Genomic DNA, 14,230 nt, shown 5'->3' on the forward strand with positions numbered 1-14,230 from the left:
CAAGACCACGGTCCATGGAGAGGCTCCAGCTCCACATCCCCACAGCAGAAAGTGGGTCTGGGCTGGGCTGCCTGCAGGGAGAGAGAGCCCAGCAGGGCCACCTACCCATTGTGCTGGGTGCCATCACCCTGGGGTGCGCTGCTGAGGCCCTGGGCTGGCTCCGGGGTGATGGAGGCTGCAGGCTGAGCGGGGGGCGGGCTGGCCAGCGCAGGGGCGAAGGCGGACACGGGCGAAGGGATGGACGCGGCCTTGGGCGCTGACACAGAGCCGAAGGGCCGCGGGGCCTTGTTGTAGGCCGGGTGGGCCGCCGAAGTGAGTTTGGACCCAGCAGGAGATGGGATGGGCACGGGCTTAACTACTTCGTTAGGTTCCCCCTACATGGATAAACACAGACACACAACACAGGGGAGGCGTGCAGAATGGGGGGTGGCGGGGTGGGGCTCTGCACAGCTGGCTACAGGACCCCGAGCATCCCCAGCCGTGCACGTGCTCGGCATGCAGAACACAGCACACTCCACAAACAGGTACATTGGGGGTGGGTCCCCTCAAATGCTCAGGAGGTGGAGCAGGGCACTGGCAGGAATCTATAAAGTGTCACTTCAGGCGTGTTCCAAAGGAGAATACTCCACAATAAACAAAACTGGGATAACCAAAAGGGTTCTTTCAAAAATATCCAGAGGCTCACACACTCTCAGTTCCACTCTCAGGTCTGTTTGATTACATCCCCAGAGTTTAACTAGCTCCTTTATATAAGTAGTTGCACATTCTGAATTTCCAATTTAAAAAAAAACACACACACACACACAAAGAAAAAGGAGCCATGATTCTTTGTGATTTTTCACTTCACTCAGAAATGTGGAAGGATCTTTAGTCAAGAAGTTATTTCAAAGAAAAAAAAAAAAACTTGCCAGACAGTGGCACACCTGGCTAAGTGCACATATTACTGTGCACAAGGACTGGGGTTCAAACCCCTGGTCCCTCTCCCTATGGCAGGGGGCTGCACTTCATGAATAATGAAGTAGTGCTATTTAATCTATGATTAAAAAAAAGAAAGAAAGAAAATAAAGAGCATTGGAGTCATGCAGGCACTAAGCCCCAATGATAACCCTGGTGGGAAAAAAAATGAAATAAATAAATAAATAAAAGCAGAAGAGTACTTGGCAATAAATGAACCCAGGAGACTCTGAAACTGCACTTAAAAATTCATTCTTGGGAGTCGGGCAATAGTGCAGCGGATTAAGTGCACATGGCACAAAGTGCAAGGACCAGCATAAGGATCCCAGTTCAAACCCCTGGCTCCCCACCTGCAGGGGAGTTGCTTCACAGGCAGTGAAGCAGGTCTGCAGGTGTCTGTCTTTCTCTCCCCCTCTGTCTTCCCCTCCTCTCTCCATTTCTCTCTGTCCTATCCAACAATGACAACATCATCATCAACAACAACAATAATTACAACAATAAAACAACAAGGGCAACAAAAGCGAATCAATCAATAAATAAATAAATAAAAACCTCATTCTTAAAACATTATTAAAGAGACTGTGATGACCATTTGTGGTAACACAAACATTTGTTCTCTTCAGGGTAAGTGAATAAAAATAGACAAATTCAAAGTGGGTGGAATAATTTTAGGCATAAAGTCCGGTTTATATATGGTGGTATAAGTTCAATGTATGCATGGAGGCCTGGGGAGACAGGATCATGTTTCTGCAAAAGATTTTCATCTTTGAAATTCTGAGGGCCCGGGTTCAATCCCCAGCACCATCATCAGCCAGAGCTAAGCAGGGCTCTGGTATTTAAAAGAAAAGAATAAGTAAATAAAAATTAAAAAATAAAACGAATGTATAGCCTAAGACAAGGATGGACACTGTCATTCTAATGGCTCTGAAGGGACTGTCAGGAAGTGGGGGTTCACACAGCAGAGGAGACACACCTTTTGGACAGGAACAGGCTCAGGCTTGGATGCAGCAGATGCTCTGAAGAAACAAAAAGAGAGGAGAGAAACGTCAACTGTTGCAAGCTTCTGCTTAAAGGAAATTGGATTACTATGTGCTTTCTGCTGAATTGACAGCACGCACAGCTTTCTAGTTGTGGTTTAGATTATGTATAGTCTCCTAATTATCTCATTAACTCCACGACTGTAAAACCCCACAGGCCCATACGGACTTGAGGAAAGACAAGCATGAACTCTGTTTACTGAGGCACCTATGTTTAATCTTTAAAATTATCCCCACCCCAAAGAGCAAAGGACAGCACACATGGCTTGGTGATCCTGGAGTGGTTCTTGAAACATCTGCCCAGAGGAATCTCTATCTCCAACAGCATTTGACTTAAATAAAAAAACAAAATAAGTAAATAGTATCTGCTTATTCTTATAACACCATAAATATGTGTATGTGTCTATGTCTTTGTGTATATGAGACTAGGACTCTTACGAAGATATTTTTGATTACATCAAGTCACCCCAAGTGAGTTTTTAGACTTAATTTCTTATTTTTCCTGCACATGTGTGTTTGTAGATACACATATATACACATACATACATATAATTTATTGAGGTTTAGTGGTTTGTAGTGCAGTTAGTGACATATAGGTATCATTTCTCATCTCCCTGTGACTGGTGCCTGAGAACATTCTCACCCCCATCTTCTTAAGTGCTTACACAAGTCAGTATCTGTTATACTAAAGCCAAGCAGCCTATTTTTCCATGAGACTATAATTTCTGAGGAGGTAACAGCCATGTCACACATCAGCACTGTGACTGGCTTGTAATTAATGAATGTGGCAAGGAGAGAACAAGGGAAGTCAGACAGAAGTCCCGGCATGGAACTTGGCTACATCCAATTTTAAACTTTCACTTCTAATAAGCACTTTTGCACAGTTACTCTCCCTCGGATGGGCACAGACATTCAACAGTAGCCATTAAGTTGGAGAACTAGCTCCTCTATGCATGTGAAATCACATGAACAGAAACTACCACCATTCCCATTCTCTCTCTCTCTCTCTCTTATGTTACTGTTACATGGAGGTCTTCTTTAAAAAAGATTTTGTTCACTGCTTTTCATAATGACAGAGAGAAAGAACAGAGCCCTGCTAAGCTGTAGTTGATGGTGGAGTTGGGGACTGAACCTGAGAGTCAGAGCCTTAGACAGGAGACTCTTTTTGCAGATATCTCCCTAGGCCCGCATTCCCATTGTCCAGATAAGGCCATCAAGTCAAGATGGAGCTAAAGCCATTGATATATCACATAAGCACATCGACACATCACATCAGACAGCAGCTTTGGCAAGAAGAGTCACTGGCTGGCTGGAGACATTTCTGATGCTTGACAGGGCACCTGCCAGCATTAGTAGTTATCATCATAATTTATTACCCTAGAAACAATTTAATTCCATTTGAATACTACAGACACTGACTTGAAAAAAAAACAACTAAAAACAGCAGGCAAATAATATAAAGAGGCAACTCATCAAAGGACAAGATAGTTTCTTTTTTAAAAAAAACAATTTTACTTGATAGGACAGAGAAAAACTGAGAGGGAAGGAGAGACAGAGAGAGACACCTGCAGCCCTGCTTCATTTCTCATGAAGCTTTCCCTATACAGGTGAGGACCAGAGAACCTAAACCTGATTCCTGGTGCTTGGTAACCCATGCACTTAATCAGGTGCACAACTGCCCTGGCCCTAATGAGACAGATTTTACTTACACAGATAACAGGTGACAAAGGAAAATGCTAGCATGGAGTATTTGGTATTTCTGATCACAACCTAATTTATGAACTCTGATCAACATTTCTGGGCAGCAGGTGGATTTTCCAATAACAGCTAATTTGGTGAGCCAAGGCAAGTACTGAGTAGCTGAGTCATAAGAGACTGGGATGGGTGCAGTGTTCAGTCACCGCCATACAGAGGCCTACTCAGCACAGCTGCATAACTATCCTTGTGGACTCCCATGCAGACCATTTCTCTTATGGCTTCTAGGGTCGTTACAATAAGTAAAGAAAACAACCAGTCCAGATACCCACAGTGGAATCTCTCTATCCTTCAAAAATAGACAAGAAGATGTAACTACAAAAGATCCACTGATTCAAACTCCCAAGACAATACTTAAGTTGGTGGGGTCCTTTCTCATGTGAACTCTTAAAGGTGCATGGAGCCCTCCCAGCTACATAAAAACATAATTTACATAAAAAGACATGATGTTTATTTAATAGTCATTGGGTTTCCAAATAAAGTAAAATAAAACATATAACCCCTATGCCTACGAAAATAAATCCGATTTTTTTTTTCTAGGTATTAGTTGTTATTTAAGCAGTGTTAAGACACACAGATAGGTCAGAAACAGATAAACACACACACATTTTATAGGTTATTATTATTATTATTATTATAGAGAAAGCAATGAATAATAAAAAGTACTTCAGAAACAATAGCAACAACAAATGCTGGAGAGGTTGTGGGAACAAAGGAATCCTTCTGCACTGCTGATGGGAGTGTAAATTGCTCCCCTGTGGAGAGCAGTCTGGAGAACTCTCAGAGGGCTAGAATTGGGCCTACCCTATGATTCTGCAATTCTTCTCCTGATGATATAGCCTAAGGAACCAAACATACCCATGCAAAAAGATCTGTGTATACCTATGTTCATTGTAGCACAATTTGTAATAGCCCAAATCTAGAAGCAATCAGGTGTCCAACAACAAATGAGTGGGTGAGTAGTCGTGGTCTATACACAATGGAATACTACTCAGCTATTAAAAATGGCAAATTCATCTTCTTCACCCCATCTTGGAATGGAGCTTTAAGAAATCATGTTAAGTGAAATAACTCAGAAACAGAAGGATAAACATGGGATGCTCTCACTCATAGACAGAAGTTGAAAAACAAGATCAGAAGGGAAAACACAAAGCAGAACTCGGACTGGAGCTGGTGTATTGTGCCAAAGTAAAAGACTTTGGGGTGGGGGTAGGGGGTTCAGGTCCTGGAACATGATGGCAGAGGAGGACCTAGTGGGGGTTGTATTGTTATATGGAAAACTGGGAAATGTTATGCATGTACAAACTACTGTATTTTACTGTAAACCATTAATTCTCAATAAAGAAATAAATATATATATAAAAAGAAAACTGAAAAATCAAACATCAAGTCTAAAAACTCAGATTTTAGGGAATTATCACAGAATAACCAAATAATTTGATATACATGACCTTATGCCCTCAAATGTATAAAGATGAAAATAGTGTTAACATATGAGATTAGCAAGGAAACTCTACTTCTAGAACCATACTACTAAAGCAGTCTTTGTGGAAAACAAATTGGCATTTATTTATAAAAAGCCTTGAAGAAAATTCACAGTAATGATATAGTAGTCACCTTTGGGCATCCTACTATAAGGAAAAAAAACTGAAATGTAGAAAAGACTGTTTATGGTCAACACAGTTTAACTTGTAGTAGTGAAAAATTGGAAATTACCAATGAAGCATACAGCAATGAGGAAATGAACAACTGCAGTGTGAACAACTTCACACAATGTTAAATTAATTCTTAGAAAGAATTCTTAATTGCCTACTTTGCTTATTTTGTAGTAGTGGTGAAGAGTGGAATATATAAAATAACAGCTATAGCAAGATCAATGCATGGAAAAAAATTGGATGGGAACAAAACCAAAAATAGTTCGGTTCTCTACAAAAGGCACTTGTCTTTTCTTATTTGTATGTATGTTGTCTGTATTTTTGTTTTTTGTATTTTTTACACTGTTTATGTACTAATTTTTAGAATAGGGATACTTTCCTAAAGTGTGCTTCATATGAAACCAAACAAGATAAGTATGCTTCATAAAAAAAATAAAATAAAATAAAATAAAACAGGCCTGTTATAAAAGATAACAGAAGAGTGGAAAGTCACTAGACCTCTCAGAATCTCTAAATGCCTAATGAAGCAAAAATACTGGAGGCTGTTCTCTGAACTATCTACCTGAACTACAGGATACTTGCTTATCTCAAAGCACTCATTGATTTAGAAGCCACTTCTTAAGTCTGAAGTTCAGAGGAGTAATCCTCTGGGAAATGCTTTTCTAAAGAAATACTTAGGGAAAGTAAATCTCTTTTGAGTTTGACATGTGTACATAAGTCTCATAAAATTGGCTAAACTTAAGGAGAAGAAATACATGAGTTGTGAAATCTTTGGACACATTTGTTATAATGAAAGACCTCGGTCCCTGTGGTGACATAAGATGGCTTGGTGGAGATTAATATGTACTGATACGTATCTTGGGGAAATGTAAAAAAAAAAAAAAAAACCCTTGTGACAAAAGAAGAACCCTGTGAATCAACATTTTCTCAACAAAGCGATATTGCAGTTAAAATACATACACATACATATGTATATGTATGTATATATTTCTTATGGAACTAGTGTTTCCATGAACTCTGTGTTTAATAAAAACACCCTAAAATTATGAGCATAATTTAGCCAGCATTTTTTTAAAAAGGAGCAGCCTATTTACTTAATCAGTTTGAAATATTTCCTTTTTTTTTTTTCCCTAGAAGGAAAACCCTAATATATGTATTAGGAAAATTATTTCTTAGAATCAAAATTTTTAGAGTGGTTTCTCTTTCCAGAAAAATACCAGGCATCTATCTACTCCTTTACTTTAGAAATGTCATAGATTGCTTACAAGTAAATGACTTTAAGGACTATAAATAAATAGTTCTTTACACTGAGTTGTAATTATAAAAATAATTCATATTTCTCTATGCAAATCCAGAGAAATACAATGAAATGTTCTATTTCCCCTTTCAACTATAGCAGGCCATTACAGTCACTCCTGGAGAGAGAGAGAGAGAGAGAGAGAGAGAGAGAGAGAGAAAGAGAGAGAGAGATGGAGAGAGACTGACAGCAGAGACCTGGCAGTGGTTGAATGCCATGGATTTAACAACTGTATTATTGTTCTCTCTTCCATTATGGCAGAGACAATGTGCAGTAAACCATGCCAGTGAAAGCCCAGCACACTGAGTGAGTACTAGCATTAGCTCCTGGAATTAAAAAAAAAAAAAAAAAAAAGACTGTCAATGTGGCCCAAATCATCTACTTTGAAAGCTGATTGAGTTTTCTAAAAGCAACACTGGAAATAAAACAAGCAGTTTGAGAACACTGGGATGTGCAGTTGAGAGGAATGCTAGGTTACAATTGACTGCACTGGAAACGGTTAATTGTAAGGCCTCAGTGAGATCATGTATAGGAAGAATAGTGCCCTAATGAGCACTAGTTCTCTCAAACATTAGATTCAAAAGCATCAAGAGAAATGGCATGTTGTGAATAATACCCAGTGGGTGAGGTTAGATTGAAGGGAATGCATTTTTTTCTAGCACCACTTTAAAAAATAGCATGTCTTCGATGATAAGGTCTCCAATGGTTGTTCACACTACTGTGTGAGAATGGGGAAATAAGCCACAGAGCCAGCCTGATAAAGACCCCTCACATCACTCATGATGTCTTGGTGACTCTCTCAACCACATCTAATAGCAGTAACTCATAAACAATCATCCAGAAGAGGAGGAGGAGAGCTCCAGGCCTGTGAGATGAGCTCACTGGGAGCTTCCCACAGCACAGCCATCTTTGGCCTCACTGACCTCAGGACCCATAAACACTGGGGCACAGCATTCATCACTTTAATTGCAGAGTTGTCAATTTGCAATAACAAAGCAGCTCCAGAAGGGAAGAAAAGTGAGCACTCGAGTGTGCAGAAATGCCTCTGGAAGCAAATGTCCTATCGTTCCCTATGCTTCTAGTCAATCCACAGTCCTCACGACTCAACGATGAAACATCCTATCAACTTTTGTCCCTAAACTATTTGTGAATACATACAGTATCTATTTCCTATAAACAAGATAGAACACATAAAGAAAAACATAGTGGCAAATCAGCACACTAAACATCCCCTAGTTTATACAAGGTTACATTCATTACACTATCTCACTTTCTTTCTCTTTCTCACACATTACAACTTCTCTTACTATATAGCATCCAAGAAAGAATGCTTTTTCACTAGACAGATAAAAGCCAAAGTTGGACAGATATTCTGAAACATGAAAGAAAGAAGGTAAAGACAGAGAAAAGAAACACATCTACACTCAGTACTTGTGAGAACATGAACTTGGAAGGGGTTGATAAACTGGACTATCAGTGACCAGTTGCTATTTCTCTTCTCTAGTAAGGGTGTTACTAACATTTCCAACAGGTGAGAAGTGCTATCTGTGGTTTTGATTTGTAAACAGTGATCAATCTGTGAACTAGTTTTAATGAAAGCTTTCTCTCACTTGAGATGATACTTGTAATGACTGCTAGTACATCTGATATTTCTTAATCAACTAAAACTGAACTACCCACCAATAACTAATTCATGTCCTAGATATTGTCCTAGGCTTTGGGAATATAGTGGTAGACTTATCAGATTCACAAACCAATATAAGGAAGAAAGTAATGATAAAATGCAAATTTCATACAGTTTTACTTAATGGAAGAACTCTTTTTGTCAACATTTATTATCACGAGAACATTTTTGTTGGGGGGGGAGAGTGCCATCCGTCCATTGCAACCCAAAATACCCTCACACTTATTTATGGGGAAAAAAATAACTTTATAAAATTAGTACTTATAAAATAATTTATATCAAAAATAGTGTTGAAGGAATTGTATAATATTTTAGATGTGTTCAAAGATAAAATTAAGTTCAAAGTTCAGGATAATTCATTCTTACTATGGTTAAGGTTCCATCAATGTAAAAATGTTATTTCAGTAAGGGATTTCGTATACACGTTTTATTTTATCTGCCCTGTTTGTTAAGAAATGGAAAGCTCAGCTGGTCAAGGCCAGAGAGTAAGTATCACAGGGTTTGGGGGCCTGGGAGCTTAGATTCAGCTACTTAGCTCTGTCATCAGAGCCAAGATACACAGCATAGACAGAATGTCAAGGCATGTGCAGGACTGTTTCACTGCAGCTTTATTTACAAAAATAGGCCATGGGAAAAAAAATAACAGTAATAACCAAACAGGCTCTTAGACTGTGAGACCATGACAGTTAATGGGAATGGGATGGGGGCATGGAGAGGGGACAAGGAGAGACACCATTTTCTGTTTGATGTGATAATGTTGGTAGTTTGGTGGCATGCCAGTCCCCTACCCTATACACACACAGAAATGAAAATGATATGCCTAAAATATTTTAATATTGTAGAGGTCCAATGAGCTACCCATTGTGCCAGGTAATATTTTAAGATTGTAAACCAATGTTAAATCTTTTTTTTTTTTTTTGTCTCCAGGGTTATGCTAGGTTGCAATGCCAAAGAATTTTGGTACTACAAATCCACTGCTCCTGGATGCCAGAGAAGAGGGGGAGAGAGAGAGGGAGAGAGAAAGAGACACTTGCAGACCTACTTCACCACTTGTGAAGTGTCCTCCCTGCAACTAGGAAGCCAAAGGTTCGAACCTGGATCCTTGCATGGGTCCTTGTGCTCAGTACTATGTGCGCTTAACTGTGTATGCCACCACCTGCACCCCTTAAATCAATTTTAAAAAGAACAATGATAGGCCACATAATGCATGTGGCTGAGACGTCCTAGCTGGTCAACTCCAGGTGTCTGTCATTTTAGGATAATAGTAACAGCAAACCCCATAGGAAATAACTAGGTAGAGCCATGGTTCATGTGGACTTAGCTCTCAGAGTCAGACTGCAGGACAGAGAGTATACTTAGAAAACCCTAAAGATTTAGTAGAAAACTCTTATAAGTCATTAGACAATAAATTGTAGGAAGGAAGTAGGTTGTATATTTAATGTAAAGAAATCAGAAGCATTCGCATGTGCAAACAATCAATTAGAAGATGGTGAAAAAGGAGGAGGTGGAAGAGGAGGAGAAGAAAAAAAAGAAACCAATCTCATTTACAATAGTACCAAAAGCATTTGATGTCTAGGTATGAATTTAAAATGGGAGACAAATTCATAGTTTTCCACATGTGTTGGTATGCCTCTAAATTCTGCTTCTAAGACCCCTTCTATTTCATTGGTTTAATCCCCCCTGCTTAACACTGTATTCTATTTACATAACCACTGTTAACTAAGCACCACCCTGCCTCCAGGGCATTGGTTTAATCCTCACTGTTTTGAACACTTTTTCCTTCTCCCCACCCTCTATCCTACATACATCCTCTTCAGACCTGACTCTTCCTCCTCAGGATATATAAGGACAAGATTGTGATTAGAGATAGCTTAGATTGTGCTGCGTTCCACATGAATAAAGACTGAACTGCGTACCACTCAGCCCTGAGTCCCTGGTCGTCTCTCTCTCCCGCCCGCGAAGCTAGCCCGACACACATGCACATGGAAAGCTATGAGCTGTGATGGAAAGAAACCATGAGGGGAAGAAAGATGCTCATAGACCGAGATGCAGGATGAACATACTCGACCATTTGTTTCAGACACTGAATGGTGTTTGCACAAGGAGAAGATAGAATTCTTTTTCTTTTAAATTTTTAAAAATGATTATTTGTTTATTGGATAGAGACAGCCAGAAGTTGAGAGGGAAGGGGTGATAGAGAGGGAGAGAGACACCTGTAGCCTTGCTTCACCACTTGCAAAGCTTTCCCCCTGCAGGTGGGGACCAGGGACTCCAACCCTGTGCTTTGCAACATGTGCACTTTCCAACATGTGAACTCAACCAGGTGTGTATCTCCTAGTCCCAAAGATAGAATTCTTCAAGCTAAGAAATCCAAGAAAAATCAACTCTATGGGAATTTGATCTTGGATTTCCAGCTTCCAGAATGCAAAGAAATAAACTTAGGTTACTTAAGTGTCAAACACACACACACACACACACACACACACACACACACACACACACACACACACACACACACACACACACACACACATACACACACACGCATGCCTGTAAGGAATAAGGAAGGAGGGAATAGTTTTTCTCTCATTAGTTTATTTGTGGTTCTAAGACACTTTCATTTGTTCTTAGCTCCTCTGCCTCAGAATTCCCTAATATCTACACATGAATGATTCACAGAAATTTCTAAGCCATCCACTCCATTCAAGTTCATGCTCATGGGGCCGGGTGGTCGTGCACTTGGTTGAGCACAAATGTTGCAAAGCACAGGACTTGGGTTCGAGCCCCTGGAGCCCCTTGCAGGAGGAAAGCTTGCAAGTGGTGAAGCAAGGCTGCAGGTGTCTCTCTGTCTCTCTCCCTATCTCCCCCTTTCCTCTTGATTTCTGGCTGTCTTTATCCAATAAATAAGGATAATAATAAAAAAAAATGCTTATGATACTCATCTTGAACTTGATCAAGGGGTAGTTGTAATACTGTGGAGTTAAAGATGACATTTCAGAGGTCAGACGATAGCACACCTGGTTGAGCACAAACATTATGGTATGCAAGGACCTAGGTTCAAGGCCCTGCTCCCCACCAGCAGGGGTAAAGCTTCACAAGTGGTGTCTCTTTCTCTCTCTGTATCTCCACTTCCCCTCTCAATTTCTCTATGTCTCTACCCAATAAAAAATAATACAGTAATATAAAAATAGTTAAAATTTTTAATTAATAAAAATTAATTTCAAAAAGATGGCATTTCCTGTACTATTTTTAACTATGCTGCCTCAATTCATCTGCTAATTCACAGTAAGAGAGACTACTGAAAAGTAATCACTTTCTCATCTTCGGCTCCTACATGATTTTTTAATTTCTAAAAGAACAACTAGCATCAAGGTACCATACATGTTTGTTTTTTTTTCCCCTCTGGGGTTATTGATGGGGCTTGGTGCTGTCACTACGAATCTACTGCTCCTGGTGGCCACTTTTTCACATTTCTTGGATAGTTTATTGGATAGGACAGAGAGAATTTTAGAGAGGAGGCTGAGGAGAGAGGGAGAGAGAAAGATAGACACCTGCAGACCTGCTTCACTGCTTGTGAAGTGACTGCCCCTGCAGGTGGGAGTATTGAGGGCTCGAACTGGGGTCCTTGCACATGTCCTTGTGTACTATGTGCACTTAACCCGGTGTGCCACTACCGGACCCCCAGTACCATTCATTCTGTGGGGAAGAAGCTGGAAGTTGAATTGCCTTCTTTTCTATTGTTTCCATGAAAGCTTTATATTTCTGATCAGATTTTTTTTTCCGTTAAATTTTAGCACTGATATAAACAACCAGCCTATAGCAACTGCATTCTCTGGAATTTTACAAGTGTTGTATCTCCCCTAAATTAAAAAAAAAAGTAATTCAATGTAATATTTATTATCTTCTACTCCAGGTCTAAACAGGTAGAAAAAATTTTTTTGTCAAAAGGAAGCTTCACTATTAGTATATAAATGATGGGATTTTCAGAGCTAACAGCAAATCCCTTGGGGGAAAAAAAACTAAAATATACTTGAAATAGCAAATTTAGTTTAAAATTGGGGGTGGGGGCAGTACAGACTTGTAACCAAGTGCATCCAATCAAAACTTCCAAAACTCTTGTAAAGTTGAACAGCAGAAAGCAACAGTCATCCAAGTAAACTGATTCCTTTTTAAAAAATATTTATTTATTCCCTTTTGTTGCCCTTGTTGTTTGATTGTTGTACTTGTTATTGTTGTTGTTACTGATGCCATCATTGTTGGATAGGACAGAGAGGAGGGGAAGACAGAGACGGGGAGAGAAAGATAGACACCTGCAGACCTGCTTCACTGCCTGTGAAGCGACTCCCCTACAGGTGGGGAGCCGAGGCCTCGAACCAGGATCCTTGTGCCAGTCCTTGCTCTTTGCACCACATGTGTTTAACTTGCTGTGCTACCACCCGACTCCCCTCCTTCTTTTTTTCAATTGGAGGAATGATGGTTTACAGTGAAGATTTTGACACTTTTGCATCCCATTGACAGACCACTGCAAACCATTTCCACCACCAACCTAGGGCCTTCCCCTTAATGACACCCTTACACAACAGTTTCCAAAGGCCTCTCTACATGTTGCTGCACCCCACCTATATTGTAAACACTTCGAGAACTGTGATTCCGCATGACCTGATGTCTTATCTAAGGGAGCAATAAGCCTGTATGGATAGTTGAACTGTGTAATTATACTAAGTAAAAGAAGGGACAGAATGAAACACTAAAACTTGCCCTAAATATCCACTAGATCAAGACAAACAAAATACAAAGAGGAAAGAGAAAACTTTCTAATTTATTCTCCGGACTTTCAAAGTCTAATTTCCAGGGGGGTGGGGGGACACAGCAAAGGAGTGTCACATGGGCCATATTTCAATAACCAGAGTGGCACCCTGGTCAAAAACAAACAAAGGTTCCACGTTTTCATGATTCGAGATCCTGTGCTAGAATGAAACACTGAAACACACACACACACACACACACACACACATACACGACTTTCCCAAACACATTTCCTTTTCTATTCTTATCTATGTTAAACATGTTAAATTGAAAAGTTTTTTTTTCAAAATGGGTATTTTTAGGTATTTCAATAAAATTCAAGGGGGCAAACATTCCAACTTCTAGCACAGCCTTATTAGGAGACAAAAATCTTGTAGACAGCACATAAAATGTTTCATATTTATAGTCTTGGTTTGGCTTAGTTTTGTCCACTCTTGCTTCCTTCCTTCCTCCCTTCCTTCCTTCCTTCCTTTCTTTTTCTTTTATTTATTTTTTTGTCTGTACAACTCTACACAATTCCCACCACCAGAACTCCATATCCCATCCACTCCCCTGATAGCTTCCCTATTCCCTGTCTCTCTGGGAGCATGGACATGGTCATCATGCGGTGCAGAAGGTGGAAGGTCTGACTTCTGTAATTGCTTCCCTGCTGAACATGGGAATTGGCAGACCAATCCATACAACTGCTCAACTTTGGCTTATGGTAGTACTGGGGACTGAATGTGGGACTTTGCAGCCTCAGGTTCATAAATACGGATTGGTTGAACATGTAGAATACATTTAATTTATTCTGTCCAAGCCCATTTCATTTATAAAATAGCAAAGGTTATTCCTGAATCAAATTTAGCTGAATGTATATGAAGTCTTAGTGGAGGGCTGGGTAGTGGTGCACCTGGTTGAGCATGCATGTTGCAATGCTCCTAGTCCCCACCTGTAGTCAGGAAGCTTTGCTAGTGGTTCACTGAAGCAGGGCTTCAGGTGTGTGCCAATCTCTCTCTCTCTCTCTCTCTCTCTTCCTCTGTCTTCCCATCCCCCTTGATTT

At 40.1% G+C, this 14,230-nt stretch overlaps 1 protein-coding gene across 1 annotated transcript in view; it reads right to left on the reverse strand.

Annotated features, from left to right (window-relative positions):
- The window catches only part of PDLIM5 (PDZ and LIM domain 5), a 105,976-nt gene extending 92,938 nt beyond the window's left edge, over positions 1-13,038 (reverse strand). Inside the window, exons 1-3 of the mRNA XM_060188445.1 lie at positions 12,959-13,038; positions 1,928-1,970; positions 106-374 (exon numbers count right to left, since the gene is read on the reverse strand). Coding sequence (XP_060044428.1) covers positions 106-374; positions 1,928-1,970; positions 12,959-13,038 — 392 coding nt within the window. The remainder of the gene's footprint in view (positions 1-105; positions 375-1,927; positions 1,971-12,958) is intronic.
- Between the last annotated feature and the right edge of the window lie 1,192 nt (positions 13,039-14,230).

The sequence above is a fragment of the Erinaceus europaeus genome, chromosome 3 (genome assembly GCF_950295315.1).
Source record: "Erinaceus europaeus chromosome 3, mEriEur2.1, whole genome shotgun sequence".
Lineage (NCBI taxonomy): Eukaryota > Metazoa > Chordata > Mammalia > Eulipotyphla > Erinaceidae > Erinaceus > Erinaceus europaeus.